Genomic DNA, 20405 nt, shown 5'->3' with positions numbered 1-20405 from the left:
TATCTCGATAAGATATCTTTTCTATCTCGTTTGCTACAATTGTCTATTTCAAGAAGAAAACATCTTGCTCCTTAACAAGAGCAGTTGAATAATGACAAGCTCCATCCCTTCCCCAACATGCTGCTGCACTATACATTATATGGGCCCCAGAGTGACAATTTTGAGGCTGTCAACAATCAAAGCAGGAAATGTTTGACTTCCAAGTTTGAGTTCAATAAAAGCACATTTCCATGGCTAAGTTCACAATGTAGCTCGACTTTGCCCCATCCAAACTCATCCATGATGATTTCTCCTTGAACTCTACCCTATACATGTATCATTGGAATGAAAGAACTCATGTGCACATTTCTTTTTTTTTCAAAATTAGTATTTTATTTCACCAAATTGAACTGAGGTACATTTAGCATTATCAGCTGCCACACAGTTACAGAAAGAAATTATCGAGATGAAACTATTTTGTTGTGTATATAACACTCACTCTTCATTATAACAAGGTAGTTTCTCAGTCAATTAGTACATTGTACCTCCTTCAGCCCTGATATGATTCACATAAGATGCAGGATATTATGATCAGAAGTACAAAACTTGAAAAGCTAATATGTTTGCCAAGAGAAGCACACAAGTAAAATCTGCCTAGTTCCCTTGGCTTTCTACAAAACTCACAGTTATCTTTGAGTAAAAAATGTTCACAAAGCTTTGTAAATTTCACAAATTGTTTACCTTCTTGGTTATTGGTTTCTAAAATGATATGAAAACACATTTATTTTTCTTTCATTATATCTCTCATAAGTTTCCCTTTGATGTTGCAGTGTAGCACATCATGTCAATTTAACATATCTCGAACAACCATCTCAAAATACTAACTTTCACATTTCTAGAAATAAGAATCATTGGCTTAAAATGAAAGAATACATAGTTATGACTTGACTAGGAATAACAGGAGTCCATACTCACAGTATGTCTATCTACATAGCAAGGCTTCCAGCCATTGCAATCTATTACCGGATAAAGTTCAAGGAATTTAGCAAAAATGCCAAAAAATACTACATTTTGACTTCTTTTCAAGACTTATTTAGTTGTCAGTGAATAATCACGTCGTAGGAAAATGTGATTACATTACAGGTGTACTTGTGTATGTATGGCATCTTTATCTTATAAAATACAGGAGGTTTTTGTGTATGCAAAGTAATCATTTATAAAACTGTGTGATGTACTATATCCGAAATTCATAACATATTCTAGAATAAACTAGCCATTGGTGGTGTTCCACACATTATGCTAATGAGTTAGTCACATGTGAAGTACAGCCAAGAACTATGGTTTACTTCTTCACATTATGCACTTCTACACACATCATACATGTATTATTGTATACCAGAGTCCAGTTGTACAATAACATTGTAATTCTTACTCAGTAATTGGAAGCACAGACAAAGAGTTTATCATTTGAACGGACAACCATAAATAATCCTGATCTCATAACATATATTTGTTATCTGCTCCAAATGGACACAAACATGTATAAACTCATTCAGGAAGGGGGTTGGATGTGAATTAGAAGAGGCTGTCTGTACCCTACCCCCAAGTCTGAACAGCCATACACCTTGTGTGATTAGATCAAACACATTACAATAACTTTTCTGATAAGTTTGTATATATATTAGCCCTTCAGAGCCAGAGGATGACACCTGTATGTGCATAGATCATGCTGTACAGATTCTGAATCTTATTCTTGCTGAAGGAATCTTGGATTCCTGCATACACTCAAGAATTGAATTTGTTTTTAAAGTGGGTGCAAGTTAATTCCACTGTAAGAACATGCTCAAGGCACTCTACTAGTACTACTCATTGTAGTAATTGTTTGTATCTCAACATACACCAGTGGACTCTCATAAGGTGGCAAGTAGGGGTAGTATAAAATGGCAAATATTACTTTCTGTGTCCTAGCAACAATTTGGAAGTCCCACACATTTGAGCTTATTTTTTTTAGTACAGAATGCTGAGACTAATAAACCAAATTTACTCTTACACATTGTCAAATAATGTAACTCAGTGTTCTCCCTGGAATACTTTTAGGGCTCAGAGACCTGTAACAGTTACACCTGTACTTGCCAGTTAAAGGAAGGTAGGTTTGCTGGCTGTTTTGATACCATTTTGGCATACATGTAAAATAACAGGTTTGGAATAGGATTGTCATTTTGTCTAGTGTTGATACAGAAATCAAAACAGGGATTCACATTCTTGCTACTTTGTTCAGGAAGAATGATGAAGCACAAATGTAAGTTTTGGAATTAGAAGTATTACATGGTATCATTTCAAATGTATACTATACCGACTCCACTCAGTAGGACTAGCAGGAAAGAAATGTAGCTGGGGTTGGAGAATCAGTAAATCTTTGTTAATTTTGAATTTATGTATACATATCATGTACATTACACTTACATGTACTTGTCAAAGAATTGTATCACAGATATGTATAAATGTGATTTAGTATGTTATGTGTTTTCAGCAGGTATAAGTTTGATCATTATTAATATTTTAGTGTAAAGTCAATTCTATCAAATTGGAAATCATGTGTATACACACCCTTTGTACTTCATATGTTTTATGATGTACAGAGGGAGCTTATACTTTAAGTGAATAACACATTATTGTCTGATACGCTGAACATTATTTCTAATTAATCCATGAAGTGTGGTTGTCCATTGTTATCAAGTCTTCGAGTCAAAATTTCACATCCAGTGTCAGTAACTAGTAGTGTTTGCTCAAACTGTGCAGACCGTTTACCATCCTGAGTAACAGCTGTCCAATTATCTGGCCAGGTTAAGTCTTTCCAGGTTCCTTCTGAAATCATGGGTTCTATAGTGAAACAGTGTCCTGGCTTCATTACACCTACTGCTTTATTCTTTGCATAATGTGGAACACTGGGGGCAGTATGAAATAGCCTGTGTATTCCATGACCACAGTAAGCCTTGACAACTGAGTAACCATGTGCTTGTGCATGCTTCTGAATTAGATTACCAATTTCACGATATCTCACTCCAGGTTTGACTTCTTCAATGGCATGCATCAAACATTCATGGGTTACTCTGACTAGCCGTTTGCTTCGTTCAGCTACATTGCCTACAAAGAAAGTCTCGTTCAGATCACCATGGTAACCATTGTGATAAACAGTGACATCAATGTTGACAATATCGCCATCTTCCAAGGGTCTCTTGTCTGGAATACCATGGCAGATGACCTCATTTACAGAAGTACAACAAGATTTGGGGAAGTTGTAATAGTTAAGTGGTGATGGATAACAGTTTCTTTCTATGCAGGCTTCATGAACCACGCGATCTATTTCATCTGCTGTTACACCTATACCTAAAGCCCTTGCGCCAATATCGAGCACTTCTCGTGCCAACCTCGAAACTGTTTGCATCCCTTCTATTTCTTGTTTACTAAGTTGCTTGATTTGAGTATTTCCCCTCATCGTCATTTCACTTGCTGGGTATCCCTCTGGATGATCAGCATAGTCTGGTCGCTCAATATGATCAGGAACCTCCCTCTTTGGAGATTTTGGGAAAGGTCGCAGTTTACCGGTATAAATGTAGCCAGGCCATGGATTGTACTTGCCCTTTTTAGCCAGGGATACACTGTCTTCATTCGAGACCTTCTCTTTTTCTTTTTTGTGGATTTTCTTGTGTTCACTCCAGCTCCCTTTGAAACACTCTTGGGAACAGAAGAAAGATCCCTCTATCCCAAGTTTGATACACGTTGGACACTGCAATCTCGCTGACTTGTCACAGCCAGTTGTTTCACAAGTCCGCATGGACATCTCATCTCCTCCGTCGGCCATGCTGCTGGATTAGAGAATGCATGGGGGTCAAAGGTAAGGGGAGCCACGCACAGAACTGTCATGTAAGGTGCCATTTTTAATGGCGAAAAGTATGCCAGAAAGATGCTTAATAATTAAATCAATTGGTAATAACAGGAAGCCGTTTTCATGCAATTCCAATAACTAATTAATGTGTCTCTATCCACGATGAAAAATGCAACCGACCACCGAGTGAAGCTAGTCTGTTATAAATGAACGGTGCAGTGTACCCCCGTGTAAAAGCATTCCAATGTTGGCGCTCTTCGAGTACCCGGATGCTTGACCTGAGGAGGTGAAGGGTTGTATACGATCAAAAGGTCACCCACCTTGGAAACCGTCAACATTAACACTAGACATCACCTGCCAAGCAAGACAATCAATCGAAGGACCTTATACCGTTGTCAATTGAAAAAAGGTGTTCTCTTGTATCAAAGGGAATATTAGCGACCATCTGCAATCAAAATGAGTTCGCACAAAGTGATATTCTCTATCGGAGCCCTCGACGTGGGTAACGACGTGGAAGTCGTGTCTGATTTGAGGAAAATGTGCGACGAACTCCAGAAAGCAAACTGTCGCCTGCAGGTAGTTGCAAAGAACAAAGACCGGATTTCAGCCGTAATAGATAAGAAACTTCTACTGGCAGGGAAGTAAGTGTTATTCTTGTATTGTTCTTTTTTTGCAAATTAAATTGTGTCTTTATACTTTTAGAAAAAACAAAACATTTATTAATTAATTTTTTTTATTATTCGGAATTGAATCTCTTCTTAATACTTCTGTCACTGTGACCATGTATTGATTGTAAAGCTTACTCGAGACTCGAATCGATAAAACGCGAACCGTGTACCGTTAATATAAGTAATGCTTGCGAATTTCACAGAGCAATAATGGTATAGCTACTAAACTATATGAATCCACCGTTTCCTTGCCAAAAATGCCACAGAAATATAATTTAATTGATAAGCTTCCGGGTTAAATATTATGTTTTCTGTTGTCTGGTCGTTGTAATAATTAATCAACTGCCGCGTTGCTGGCCAAGTTGAAACATATTATAAAATATCTTACGTATGCAACCCCCAGAACTCAGAATAGTCAAATTTTTGACACCGTATCCACTCTCCTGTCTGTGCTGTCAAGTGTTGTAAATAAACCATTAATTGTCTAAATATTGATGTTTTGTTACAACCACAGATCAGTAACACAGTGTTACTTACCTGTGTTACAATGAATGCCCAGTACAGCAGGGAGGCAGCCCATTGTGTAGGTGTAACAATGTGTTATTATGTATACAAAGTCATTACTCTCACCTTTACAATGGGGTTTCAAGTGTTAAATGGCCATTATAAAACCACAGACTAGGAAGAAAACTCAATCATTACCTGCTAAGGGTTGGTTTTCATCAATCATAAGCATGTACTGGGTTTAGTTTATTTTGTTGTCAGAACACCAATTTAGTAATTCCTGTAGGAATTATTATGTGTTCGAATAAATATATTTCCAAATTGTTTGGCACCTTCAACATTTTACCTCCTACAATCATTGAACACCAATAGAATGTCTACTCATTTACTATAGACTTACATGTACATGTAATAAATGTGTCATGTTGAAGAAAATAACGATCAACAGAGGACGTACCAGGTCTCCTTTGCTGACTGAAGATCCTATATATGGTAATTTTGTCATGACTGCCTGGGTATATGTGTGAAGTTGTCAATTAGGTAGATACTATTGAATAAACCGATATCTCCAGGTGCTGCCGTCTTCATGTACACTAGCACTCTATGTTTGGTTGTCAATTTTATATGAAAATGATGTTTCACTCTTTTACTGACTCTGACTATGGTGTGCTGTAAGAGCCAACACAGCAAACTAGAGTGAATAAATGTTGGCTAGGACAGGAGATGTATGTTGCTTTCCCTAAAGCTGTTGAGTAATTTACAAAATGGCAAAGCAGAAATAAAGTCAACATTAAATTCTAGAAATATTCAGTACCTAGATGCAAACATTTGGTTCTGTCCTTCTAGTGTAATGAGTCAAATCAGTACCTTTCCAATTATTGTGTGTTTCATTCATATTTTTTAATATATTTATTTTGGAGTATATTTTCCCAGAAAGTAAAGAAGTCCCTCTTTTTTTTACAAGTTCAAATCATGTAAGGTATATACTTTTTTCTTGATTTGAATATTGATATTGTATGCTGAACTGTGTGTTAAGTCATCCTAAGTTTTCTACCCGAGTTTTCAGGTGTTGACATGGTAGGGAACTTGTGAAATTATCTTCCAATATAGTCTAAGTACTAGGTTTGTTTGACTCATAAGAACAGTGCAAGTTTTCGCAGGGTTCTGAACAGTGATGGCCATGTACAATTTCTGAATTTAAGTTTATATATATACATGTATATATTTATTATGATGTGTTTCCTGTTTGTAGATTTCAGGTGTTGACATATGGTAGGGAACTGTATGAGTTCATCAGTGAGTATTCAACTGGTCCTGAAACCATGGCAATTGTAGGTGTGGAACAAAAGGATTTAGAAGTAGCAGCTAATACCAAGTCTTTTTTATTAGCTGCTAAATGGGTACACTGTGATGATAAAGTTGCCAAGTATGGGATTCCAGCCTACAGTCCTAGTAAACTTACTGCAATATTGAAGAATGTCAATGAACAAAAAGACTGGTTCTATAGGTAAGTGATTTGTGATGAATTTTGGGACAACATTTGCTCAATACTAATGTAGGACTATGACAGTTACCTTCCTTGTATTTGTGGGTTTTTTTCAAGTTCTCACCCAACTGGATAATGTAATATCTATCAAATGTATGAGAAATTACAGAAAAAAACACTATAAAACAGCAATACTTATTGGTCCAATTATCTCAGTAGGCCTGAATGACGTAAAACCTTGCGATGTGATTTGTTTGTCTCTATCATGTGCATAGATTGACAGGTGACAGGTCCTTACTACTGCCATGATCTATCCAAAATGTGTTGTCTAATGTTTATTAACATGCAAAGGAGAACAGAGTTGGATTGCAAGCTTTCCTATGGCATTGATCGTTTGACAAGTTTAGAAATGACACACAAGCATACAAGTATGATGTAGCTGTCATAATTGTGATAAACCAATAGTTTACATTTACCCTATGTAATACTCTGTAACTAAATGTTTGGTTTTAGTTGGACTGAGAACATCTCATATTTAACAACTTATTTATGAAGGCATATATGAATATCTGATATATCTCAGATCCACCTGCAGATATTAAGAAAGTTTCAAGTGTAAACATCTCGGTAATAATTCACAGTTTGTTATACTTGACCCAATTCATGCCAATTTACTACTAACACTGACATTATCACAGTTTGCAAATAAAACAATATCAGTTATGTCAGATTGCTTTCTTGAAATCATCATGAACATGTAAAATTGCATTCTTATGAAAATACTATTTGTTGAAAGGTAGTCAAAATGTCACTCTGTATTGGTTGAATTTGACACTTTGTCTTTTTTAGTATTGCAGTATGAGCAAAATGTCAAGTAAAGTTGGTGAATTGGATCAATTTTTTTTAGTCTTTTTGACATGTAGATAAAGTTAATGTATGAACTCTGCATTTTGTAACTTTAGACTGTGTTTCTACTGGCTGAGGTACAGTTGTATTTTGTTGGAAAGTAAAGCCATACTTGTGTGATTCCTATGAATACAGTCATTTGAAATAGTGTCATTTAGCTCAGTATTCCAATTTCAACCACTGTGTTTGGACTTCACTCAGCTAACTTTTTTGTCTTTTCTTTCCAGGTGTGATTTAGCTGGTCCAATTCCAACCACTGTGTTTGGACTTAGTTCAGCTAATCACTATGGTGGTACCTGGCATTCTAATGATGAGGGAAGTGCTACCCATGAAGTCAGAAAGGTTCTCAAAGATGGTGATGGTGATTCAGCCATGAAAATTGCTTTGAAATGTCAGCTTCTAGCAAGTAAGAATACAGCACTAGTATGACTTTCATTTCTCCATTAGTTAAATTCTTGGATTTGTTTTTTGTGTTTTTATTTGTTTTTAGGATAGCATGGTAGTTTGGTATTAATTACTTGATGCAACTTTCCATGTATAATATATAGAAATCTTGTTAGATATTAAAGAATATCAAAAAGTTGCAAAATTTTAGGTGACATAGTGGTCATATCAAAATCTCACATATTGTTGCATTAACCTAAAGTGCAGGAAAAATTTACTTCTAAAACTTCGAGCAACCTGTCTTTGATTTGATAAAAATCTATATTTCACTCAAATTTTCAGTTATGCATCACACACCAGAATTCAAGGAGGTTCAGGATTGGATTGTTGCACCTTCTTCTTCTTCTAAGAAACTCAGTGATGGTCTTGTGGAGTTGAAGGAACACCTCAGAAGTTTGACAAATGGTGGCAAGAGAGAACCAGTCTTGGTGCGTGGCAGAGAAGTGACACCATCAACCACATGCAATCAAGACGACAGACAGCGTACAGAGTTCATACAGAGACACTTTGAGACCATTCATGTCAATCCACACTGTACAATCAAAGGCAGACTTGATGGCCGCGTGGTATGTGTCATTGATGATTACCTCAATTATGGCAATACCTTTGAGACATTACGATCTCTTCTGATTGCTTGTGGTGTGCAGAAGATCTTCTTAGTCGCGCTTGCCAAGTTCCGCAATGTTAAAGAAATCGAACACAGACATGAGAACTATCGAATGATTGATAACATCTATACACCTGGAGGGTTTGAAATAGAGTACAAGCAACAAAATTACAAAATTGATGGTGATATCTACTCATGTGGTGGTTACAGGGCTATACATATCTCTAATACCTTGATTGAAGCCAGATTTCAAGAATCAGCAAAAAGAGATAAAAATGATCTGAAGAGGCTTGCTAGATATCTGAAATAGCTGAAAACAAAAGCTGTGTGATTGTAAGCATAAATATTATAGTTGTATAGGCAAGAATTTAGAGTAGGAAAGTGAGTATGAAATAGTTGAAATAATGTCAAACCCATTCTCAATCTTTACATTAAGACATTATTCCCAGGAGTGAAACAAAAAAATAAAACAAGGGTTAATTGTAATTGTTGATGCAAATTTTTGCAACAGTAATTATACTTCAAAAACTGAATATATATAAACACAATTTTATCCAGAAGTATTTTAGGCATTATCCCAAAGTTGCATTATTTAATAACTACTGGGTAAAGTATTACATTGTCAATGTAGGGAAACCAAATCTCAAAATTCCCACAGAAATGTATAGTCTTTTTATTGTACCTCAATGTTTAATTTAGTTCATAGGAATTATCATGTTATTATATCATTGAAGTATCTGCAATGATCAAGACCAAAATGTAAATATCATTTCTTGGTTTTATCAATGAATTTGTAGTTTTTGTTAAATTTCTCTAATGTACATAGACAGTAAAAAAATTATGTTCTTAGGCTGCCATTTGTTAGAAATTCCTAAACATGTAAATAAATGTATTGTAAAAATTTGAATCATGGGTTTTGAAATTAAAATGTTTACAGTTCACATGTAGTGCTCAGTTTTTTAACTACTGTTTTACAAGTGAAATTCTTTCATGTCGGTACTAATAATTATGAAATGAAAGTAAACTACAATTAAAAAGAGATAACTTCTTCAACGGCATTACAATGAGAGCAAAATTTCAAGTACAGTTGGTGAATTAAATCAAAATTTTTCAATCTTTTTGAAATGTAATTAAAGTTAATGTATGAACTCTGCATTGTAATTTTAGATCGTGTTTCTTCTGGCTGAAGTACAGTTGTATTTTTTTGGAAAATAAAGTGATATTTGTAATTCATGTGAATACAATAATTTGAAATAGAGATTAATTCATTGTTCTTATGTGTATATCAAATGACAATGCATAAACCTGGTTGAGGTGATAAACAACCAATGTATACTTGTACATGATTTAAATTGCATGCATGTCATACATGATAAACATGCTTTGTTTAACCCTTTCAACTATTGGAAATAACTTGTCAAGTGCAATGTCCTATCTGAGGTATTTTGTCCAATTTTAAGTCTATACATTTTACTGACATCACATTGACTTGACTAATGTGAATTTATTATAAAACAGCAAACTTTATGATGAAATTTGACAGGTATCCTGCACTATTCATGTACAAACAGGCTTTATGGAAACACTGACCAAAGATCAAGTGATACATTTAAATACAAAATTAGAAAGAGTTGGCCACCTTTCCCTTAAGACATAGCATACCAAAACTATAATATATTAAGAATGAAAGTTAGTTTTTAAATGCCTCTTATCCAAACAACTATAAATTTAGTTCAAAATATGAAAGGTTACTTTATTGCTTATTGTGCAGAGATTTCTGAACAAATGAAAAGAAAAATGAATGTTGAATGCACAGTGTACACAATCTAGCTTTTAAAAATGTTTTGTTTTGTACCATACTGCTTTGTCTTTATATTTTCTTAATGTATATGATGACACTAATATTGCTAACACTGCCTATTTTGAAATTATCAAATCAAATGTACTTATTTCCTTTTGTTATTTTTTGTAACTTTCTAGTTATAAGAAAATATTTACCATGATTAATGGCTGGTAGTTGAATAGAGTGGTTTGCCAACTCAGAATATTTTCATTTTAAGTTTTAGAGAATAATTGCCTGCCTATTAGACAGGGCTTCTGTGAGGCATGAGTTGTAAATTTTTGAAAATATATTATTCCACAATATTACAGTGAAGTATCATAGAAGGAATGTTATAGAAAGTAACAGCCACAACAATGTAATTTACAAAATTAATAAGTAGGCAGGTCATTTTGAGTTGATATCTTTGTTGGATGTTAAATATAGTAATTCCTAAGGTCCATTTTAACTGACATCTTTTGGAAAGTGCAGTTATTTCAATGTGTTTGAAGTTTCATTTACCATAATGATTTTGTCAAGTTGGAACGTTTTAAATGCTGAGATAAGATGTGATTTACTACACTTAATTCTGCTGATTTTTTCAATGGCCATTGTGATGCTTTATAGCATAGCTAGAGATACTGCTACTACTAGAAGTCATCTAAATATTCCAGTCAGATTGGATTACACACACACACACACACAGAGACAGACACAGACACACACACAGACAGACAGACAGACACACACACACACAGACACACACATATACAGACAGACACACTGATGCAGACACACACACAGACACACATATATACAGACACACACACACACATACACACACACACACACACACACACACACACACTGACATATAAGCTGATGGATTGTAAAGTTTGAAAATATCTATATAATAGTTGTATATACTTTGAATATTTCACCATATTCTATGGACATTTCTTAATATACAATCTTATTCTTTATTTGTCTTTAAGGGATGTAAAGTGTCACTCAATATTAACCTTTTTAAAAACTGTTTGTTTTAATTTGTCAAAAGAAATAAAAAGAAGTACTCTTAACTATTTAAATAATCATAAATCTTTATCATATATTTGACTATTTTATAAACACTCACACATTGTAGTCAATGTTACTGTGTTATTTTCAAGTGTCAGCAGAAGTATTGTACTCTGGCTTGTGAGAATGTGGTACTCGGACAATCTCACCACAAATGACCAGTGATGGCTGTGTACAAGGCAAATGATGTCATTAAACACTAACTTCTTGGAAAAGTCTGTACATGACTGAAGGTGTTACAAGAAACTTACAACAAATTCAACATTCCAAGGATAATCTATGCACATGTATGTACGGTTCAACTGGGGGTTCATTTATAGGTATAGTTTGCTGAAAGGTACATTGTATAAAATTTATAACCTAGTGGTTGAAATAGCTCTGCTTTTCATGGTAGAATTATTTTTTCCCCAGTCAATGGGGTATACCGATGACAAATTACCCAAAAATTCTGCCAAAAACAGAAACTTGTACATATGAACATGAAGAAATATTGACAGACTCCAAAAGTACCCCAAAAAGTGCTAAAAATAGAAAATGACTCAACTTGGTATAACCAAACCTGAATAATAAAATAAAAAATCCAATCCACATGGTGATTGGAAAGACGAATGTAAACAATCCAATCCACATGGTGATTGGAAAGACGAATGTAAACAATCCAATCCACATGGTGATTGGAAAGACGAATGTAAACAATCCAATCCACACGGTGATTGGAAAGACGAATGTAAACAATCCAATCCACATGGTGATTGGAAAGACGAATGTAAACAATCCAATCCACATGGTGATTGGTAGGACGAATGTAAACAATCCAATCCACATGGTGATTGGAAAGACGAATGTAAACAATCCAATCCACATGGTGATTGGAAAGATGAATGTAAAAAATCCAATCCGCATGGTGATTGGAAAGACGAATGTAAACAACCCAATCCACATGATGATTGGAAAGACAAATGTAAAAAATCCAATCCACATGGTGATTGGAAAGACGAATGTAAAAAATCCAATCCACATGGTGATTGGAAAGATGAATGTAAACAATCAAATCCAATCCGCATGGGTTCCAGGCGAAAACAATCCGAAAGCCACTTTCAGAGAAGAAGATGAAATAAATCAAGTTGACAGACAACAGACGACGACAGAGAATCCACAAAATTCAGGTGTAGCTGACAGCGGAGCTTAAAAAAGGTCTGTCATGCAAGGCAGACAATAACATTATTTCATGTTTTAATTACTGCATCATACATACACTGCCATGGAGACAAATGTCAAAAATCAAAACGTGATGAAATTGTTTGCTTTATTAAAGCAACAAAATCGTATAAAAATTCACTACAATTAATATAAATTATAATAATCATTAAATTATGCCATTGATCAGGGCACTGAAGTTAATAACTTCGGTACTTCAGGTAGTTTTTCCGAAGGTTTTTACAAACACCTCGCCTATAGCTGTCTTGCCTTCGTTCGGCAACGACCTCGTTCCAATACCAGTGAAGTTGTATGTCAGAGTTGGCGACCCAGTTTGAATATCGATGAATTCCTCTAGATTCCTGTCAAAGAAATACCACTTCAACGAACCTCGAGTTCGCTTTGTCTGCCTGTCCTTTATGCAATCATAGACATATACAGGAATATTATTATCGATGGCCATTTGAATCGTCCAGCCAGTCCCTCCATCGCATGTCTTTTTATCCTCAGCAATTATACCGATGGCGAAGACTGCATCTGTATCTTTAACTTGGTACCAGTTCCTCCGTAATAAATTGTCACTGAATTTATTCCTGGTTGGAAAATTTCGTTTCAGAGTTTTATTAGCTGCTTTCAATTTGTCATCTGCTAAATTCAAGTTATTTTGACTGAGAACGACCCTGGCTGTATTCTTTCCGCCGTGTTTTTCAAATGAATACACTTTAGACACAATATTGTACTTCGTCGCCATTTTCTGCCAGTAAAGGTCACTACCCTTTGCCCCGCCAGTGTGATTGACATATTTGCCTCGTTCGCCTTGTTTTGTCGTCCTCTTCCCTTCAAGTTCAACAGTGTTGTCCAATTCGAGTTTCGATTTTGACTTCGTCGAATAAGGTCCTGCCCTTGATCTACATTTGCCTCTCTCCGACACGAATTTTCCCCTTGTCTTGATCTTTGGCATACTGTACAGTGTACTTAGATCTAGAATATATAAAATAGAATTATTAACCTCTATCCATCCGATGACAAACTCATCAAAATGATACTCAATGAAAATGTGTGACTAATCACTACAATCACGTTTTAACAGGCTGTATTTTGGTGTATGACGTACGTACCCACATAAATATGCAATCATATATACTATTACTATTAGTATTACATGTAATTCGGTCAGAGTAAACAAGTATTGATATCTTTCTGGGGTATACATGGAACATACTATTTCAACATAGGGTAGTAGTACTAGTACTAGCCGCATCCACATTACTTCTGTGTGCTGAATGGCTCCGAATAACATATACTATAAGACCCGTCGCACTATCTTCCAGATATTTTGTTCACAACATCTGTCTCTTTTTCTTTTACACGTGACTAGACCATGTAAATAGTTGTTGGTTACGTTTTGTCTCCACCACTTTCAAACGGGCGAGAAGAATATGTATTGTAACACCCCCCCCCCTCCATTCGATTGTGGGATGCGGGGTGCATCACCCAGGCTAGCTGGCCACGCGCGAAATCAACCACAACAGGCGAATCTAACATGGCAGCATATGCTGACCGACAACTGAAAGTTTTAGTTTCTTTTGATGCGATTGCACAGAATACCAGTGAAATGCGACGAGTAGTAATTGATTTTGGAAAACTGGATATTAATGTCATATATTCTGACAAAGTAGATGACATGGAAACATTGTACAGTGACCGACATTCGTTTCGTCATAGGTACGTACGTACGTAGGCTAGATTTTTTTTTAAATAACTCGTGATGAAATACATCGATTTTCATTTCAAATTCGTTTTCAATTTCATTGCAAATTGCGTTTCATTTCAAATTCGTTTTCACTTCCATTTTCAGTTGCAAATCGATTTTCATTTCAAATTCATTTTCATTTCAAATTCGTTTTCACTTTCATTTGCAAATCTATTTTCATTTCAAATTCGTTTTCACTTTCATTTGCAAATTTATTTTCATTTCAAATTCGTTTTCACTCCCATTTTCATTTGTAAATCGATTTTCATTTCAAATTCGTTTTCACTTTCATTTGCAAATCGATTTTCATTTCAACTTCTCTGTTGCTATATCCTCCTTCATGTAATGTTAGAATTTGTCCCTTTTGAAAGTCGTTTCCTTTCGGCATCTTTCTGTCATTAATGTAAACAATAATCAGCTGGCTGACACTTACTGAGGTCATCCAATGTAAATAAATACCTTACATGTAAATTTTTGAAAAGTGCGCCGAAACGCTGAAATAAGCCTGTCAATCAAGTATTTAAATGAGCATATCAGGCGATAATGCATGCAAATGATATGCAAAAAATAGAGGAATGTCATATTTACCTGCCTTCGAAATGACGCTCAAATAGTATCGAATGATACAGTATTGTCAAAAGAAAAATGATACACATTGGGTTAAAGGTGTCAAACTTTATTCAAAATGCATTCATCCCGTGCTTATATACATCAGTGAATATGTTTACCCATGTATATTATGATGTCAACACGGTGCGACAATACTTTCTGTCGGTAGTGTATGTATGTATGTATGTATGTATGTATGTATGTATGTATGTATGTATGTATGTATGTATGTATGTATGTATGTATGTATGTATGTATGTATGTATGTATGTATGTATGTATGTAGGTGTGTGTATGTATGTATGTATGTATGTATGTATGTGTGTGTGTGTGTCTGTGTATGTAGATCTAGGTAGGTAGGTAGGTATATGTCTGACTGCCTATGGCTGGCTGCCAGTATATGTCTGCAAAAAGCGACTGAAAAATGAAACGAACATATATTCCTTATGGAAATTTATGTAAATATTTTGGTCGTTGAATTGGTAGCTTGGAATTTCAAAACAAAAGAATATAGTAAACGCAAATAGTATCAGGAACATTTAAACTACTTTTAAAACACGATTGACCTGGTTTAGTAATATTTTGAGAGCTGGGGGTTGGGGGTTGGATTACTTATGGTTTTCTAGATAACTTTTTTGCAATATACATATTAATGAATCATTTGCGTAAACATTGCCAATATCTTCAGAAGGCAATGATTTGGCGCATACATTAATCATAACAAAGCGCCTTTCACATAAAGTTGTAGTAGTATATATTTCACTAATTTGCATAATAATACTTACTACTTAGGAATATACCGGCGTTGGTAGTTTGAAATTCAAAACAAAAGAACACAGTAGACGCAAATAGTATCAGGGACATTTGAACTACTTTGAAAAATAGTTTCTTAACGTTGAATGCGAAATAAAAACAAAAGAACTAATAATCGATTGTCGTAGAGGACCACATCAACATGATCCTGTCAATATAGATAATAATAATAATAATATTTATTTCTTCAAAAGTTAACGCTTTCCATATAAAAACATCTCAAAGGGCCTTACAATGCTACGACAAAAAGGCAATAAAAAAGATATAAAACACAATGAAGAGGTGAAGGTAGTGACATCATTCAAGTATTTAGGTACCCATGTGGATGAGAAACTGAATTTTTAAAAAAATGTTGATTGCATAATCAAGAAGGCACAGCAACTCTTACGAAACCCAGAAACTGTAATGTAGGCCCTCACATTCTAGAATTTGTCTACCGTAGTTACAAAAAAAGCATATTGTATCATGGTTCGGGCATCTGTCAGTTAAAAACAAATCGAGGCTTGCAAGAATAGTAAATATCTCAATCAGGATCATAGGTAATAAACAGAAAAGACCTTGTTGACCTGTCAGTATAATTTAGAACTCCATAGGAAAGGTTCAACCATTGCAAGAGACTATTCCCACCCACTACATGATCACTTCTGCATTTGGTGATTGTGATCTGTACGCGTATCTTGTCTTTTATTACGTTTGTGCCAAGACGAATTTTCATGTTTTTATTGACAATAAAGTATATCTGATCTAATCTAATCAAAACACGATTGGCAGGGTTTAGTAAAAATTTGAGAGCTGGAAGGGGGGGGGGGGGTTCTTATGGTTTTCAAGACAATTGTCACAGACCAATATTTCAATATCTGTTATTTCGGCAATTTCGTCCCCTTGTCTAAAAACATATTACATTCACTTCTAAAATTGAGCGACTCGAGTAATAGTTTTAACCCTGGCTCTGACGGGTTGAATGCCGAGAAAACTAGGCATTGACATATTGTGACCAGCTGAGTGTCAAAGTAGTATTGTTGGCTTTGGTTATTACAATAAGTTAACATTTCGCTGACCATCTCATTTTAGATTAATTATCATAACAACACGACGATTTCATCGTTGTCTTGCAGCCAATCACATAAAAGATATTATGACATCATTGGCTCATAATAGAAAAGCAAGTAATGCAAGCACTTTTGTAAAAGTAGGTGTTTTTACAACAAAGGCCAGTAGAAGGAGAGAGAAATTGGAAGGAAAAAAATTATCAGGGAGGTAAACTGGTAAACCATAACATACGAGCGAGACTTTGAATGTATATAGTGTGTCGCTGAATACCATAAGCCTCGTTTCGTTTCGATTCGCCGAATACCGACCCCTAACCCGACCATAGATATGATTCATAACTTACTTGAATAATACATGACTGCTTTGCATTATTAATAATAATTACCAATTAGGTGATGTGTCATGCGGGATGTTATTTAGAATTTCAGCGAATAAATCAAATACATAACGTAATGAAATTGCATCAATGCTATTTTGCGTAATCGTCCATGTATTTAACGAGCGTTCCACAAATTTGCAATTACATTACTATTATATGCTAGTTTTAGGTTCAATCGAGAACAGAAGGCATTTTTTGTTTACATCTGGTTATATTTTCTCTTGAAATGATAGATTTCCGAAAGCGATAAAGAGGGGGACTTTTGGACAAGACGATGTGGAAGAGGGAGTAACCGTCCTTGTACTTATTACGCACAAAGAAGACATTAAGATAGCTGGTTACCATAGGCCATGTTTGATAATTCGTCCAGAATGGGTTGGTGAAGTAGATACTGAAGTTAGAGAAAATAGTATACCAGTTTCAAATCTGAGAGAATTATATACACTTTTGAAGATATTTGATATCCAAAGACATTTCTTTTATCGGTAAGGAAATCTTTTTGAAAGAATAACACGGTACATACATGAGTGGACGGTAACTGTAAATGGTTGGGAGGGATGGCGTAGCGAGGTAGATGTTTTGATCTGAGGGGAACACGAGTGGGGTCACTATGGAAACATTCAAATGGTATCAACATTGTGCGCTGTATATTTTGAATGGGGACAGCTGTCTATCCACAGGGGACCCAGGAACCGTGTGACAAACAAAACAAAACAAGCAAACAAATAAATAAATAAATAAATAAATAAATAAATAAATAAATAAATAAACTAACAAATAAATGACATGAACAAGCAAACGAACGACAAGTATAGGGACAAATAAAATAATTAAATAAACCAGCAAATAAACAGATACTCATGGGGTATACTAGATATGTGGGTTTTTTTCTATACCCCCATGAGTATGTTTATTTGCTGGTTTATTTAATTATTTTATTTGTCCCTATACTTGTCGTTCGTTTGCTTGTTCATTTGTCATTTATTTCATAGTTTATTTATTTATTTATTTATTTATTTATTTATTTATTTGTTTGTTTGTTTGTTTGTTTGTTTGTTTGTTTGTTTGTTTGTTTGTTTGTTTGTTTTGTTTGTCACACGGTTCCTGGGTCCCCGGTCCTGTGGTCTATCTAGTGTATGTAATGTTTAACTTTTCACTCTTACCTTACTGTTTCCACCTACAGATGTGCTTCTTCTTCTGATCTCATCTTGGCCCTGTGTTCTGCGAACTACTACTTTACAGATATGAATGAAAGAGAAAAATCGCTGATTGAAGAAATTGAGGAATATCTGAAAAAAGGTTGCGGTAGACGTGAAGTCCAAAAGGCACTACTTTGGCACATCCTAGCAGGTCAGCACCATTGAATTGTTAATAATTCATAATCTTCGGACAGATTTATGTTTACACAGCACTCTACACAGTACTCTACACCACCAAATACACAGAGTTTATATCCTCAAATCAAAATATCTAAAATTTGTTATTGAGTTTACGGAAATATCGTATATTTCGGAAACAAATTACAATACTTGATCTAAGCAAACCAAATAGCTAGAAGGATATATCACAGACAAGTAACTTGTTACTTGTCTGTGATTGTATCGTGAAAGTTCATTTGGGTCAAATAAGGTGACGATTTCTAACATTCATGGAGTACAGAATTTGTGTTCGGTAAGTTCGGAAGTGTCACTTCCATCATGTGATGTTGTTTCAGGTATACTTCATGGGCCAGCTTTCCAGGATGTTGACATTTGGACTTACGCCCCATCATCGTCACAAGGACCGAATCCGATTCTGGAGACGGTAATACAGGGTGTGTGTCATGCACTAAGACGATCCCCACCTGATCAGCAGTTATTTGTGAGGCATACACGAGTGGAAAAATCCCAATTCATGGGAAGAGAAAGAAGATGTTCAAAGCAATTGGAGCTATGCAAGGACCATCTGTATTCTATCAATGTAAACCCAGCATATAGATCGAAATTGAAAAATAAAACAGTCTGTATTGTTGATGATTACATCACTCTCGGCACAACGTTTGAATCCTTACGAAATCTGCTGAAGGCTTGTGACGTGAAAAGGGTGATCCTCTTTGCAATAGGAAAGTTTTGGACCAAGAGTGAACACAGTTGGCCTACACACAAATCGCTGTCATTTAAAATCACTGGCGATGTGTATGAAGCGGGTCGATATCAATGTGAATATGTCCGTGAGGAGGATAGCTGGGCAGTATTTGATGAGTATGCCAGAAATGAAATTATCAATATTGCCAAAGTCATTTAAAGACTGTGTCATGATGTTATTTGATTTTCATGTAAAGCCTAGAAATGCATAGAACATCAATATTCTAAATGATCATGTAATAATGGTTTTGCGCAAGCTTATGGTCACACTCGGAAAGCATGCATTTGATTTTTTTCATCATTTTGTAAGAGTGGAACAAGTGATCCGAGAAGACACATTCCCTCAAGTACTTTACTTCTGTGTAACTAGTAACGTGTGGAATTGAATTATTTTGTTCAGTTTTGACTCAGAATGTGAAAGTCAGGGTCAGATATAAAGATACTAAAAGAATGGTGATGTGAGTGATGTCATCTTTCCAGCCACATTGACTACTGCCTAAAGAACGCTATTTAAACTAAACAAGGTGCAAGAGGATTGATGTTCTTGACGATATTATTGGCTTTTATTTCGGGAACAGATAACGTTCGGGTTTCAATTCTTTGACGTCACGGTGTTTACTTGCATTAGATCGCTAAGAGTGATAGGCTTTGAAGTTTGCATATAATTCAAATTTTTAAATACGATGCGTAAAAGAGTAATGTTGTAGCTAGTAGAACACTTTACTTTCACTTTGTGCAGGCTAGGGCCATGGCTGAATGAATCTGTAAAGAAAGGCCAAACTCTACGTTAACTTTTCTGTCAAAAGGTGCACCTGATATAAACAATCATCACAGATGCAAATATAATTCGTACCAACACTGGATGTGGAGACTGATCACCTCACTTTCACTTTGTAGTTTACTTATTCTGGGACATTGTAAAATATACAATGAAAAGTCGACGGTGGGTAATGAGTCCTTTCAAATAACTTCTTCACCTTTATGAAATCCCTTCAAAAGTAGTTGTAAGCAGTCTTAGCACCGTTATTTGGAACAGCTTATCACAGCATCCAACTCAACCGGCTAAATTTATTTTGGCCCCAACTTTCTATTTCACTAAGATAAA

General features: G+C 35.2%; 3 protein-coding genes across 3 annotated transcripts; 2 read left to right on the top strand and 1 right to left on the bottom strand.

Annotated features, from left to right (window-relative positions):
- Nucleotides 1-2674: 2674 nt before the first annotated feature.
- On the bottom strand, nucleotides 2675-3841 carry LOC144440802 (methionine aminopeptidase 1-like). The gene has a single exon (XM_078130197.1). It carries the CDS (start codon nucleotides 3839-3841, stop codon nucleotides 2681-2683), a length of 1161 nt encoding a protein of 386 aa, XP_077986323.1. The 3' UTR covers nucleotides 2675-2680.
- Nucleotides 3842-4219: 378 nt separating this feature from the next.
- Nucleotides 4220-9658, top strand: LOC144440717 (uncharacterized). The gene is made up of 4 exons (XM_078130101.1): nucleotides 4220-4506; nucleotides 6290-6544; nucleotides 7657-7835; nucleotides 8156-9658. The coding sequence occupies exons 1-4, from the start codon at nucleotides 4322-4324 to the stop codon at nucleotides 8788-8790; spliced, it is 1254 nt and encodes a 417-aa protein (XP_077986227.1). The 5' UTR covers nucleotides 4220-4321; the 3' UTR covers nucleotides 8791-9658.
- Nucleotides 9659-14178: 4520 nt separating this feature from the next.
- On the top strand, nucleotides 14179-20101 carry LOC144441906 (uncharacterized). Its single transcript, XM_078131166.1, has 4 exons — nucleotides 14179-14298; nucleotides 17411-17662; nucleotides 18361-18527; nucleotides 18892-20101. The coding sequence occupies exons 1-4, from the start codon at nucleotides 14189-14191 to the stop codon at nucleotides 19458-19460; spliced, it is 1098 nt and encodes a 365-aa protein (XP_077987292.1). The 5' UTR covers nucleotides 14179-14188; the 3' UTR covers nucleotides 19461-20101.
- Nucleotides 20102-20405: the final 304 nt, after the last annotated feature.

The sequence above is a fragment of the Glandiceps talaboti genome, chromosome 1 (genome assembly GCF_964340395.1).
Source record: "Glandiceps talaboti chromosome 1, keGlaTala1.1, whole genome shotgun sequence".
Taxonomy (NCBI): domain Eukaryota; kingdom Metazoa; phylum Hemichordata; class Enteropneusta; family Spengelidae; genus Glandiceps; species Glandiceps talaboti.
This window is presented reverse-complemented; position numbering and strand designations above follow the sequence as displayed.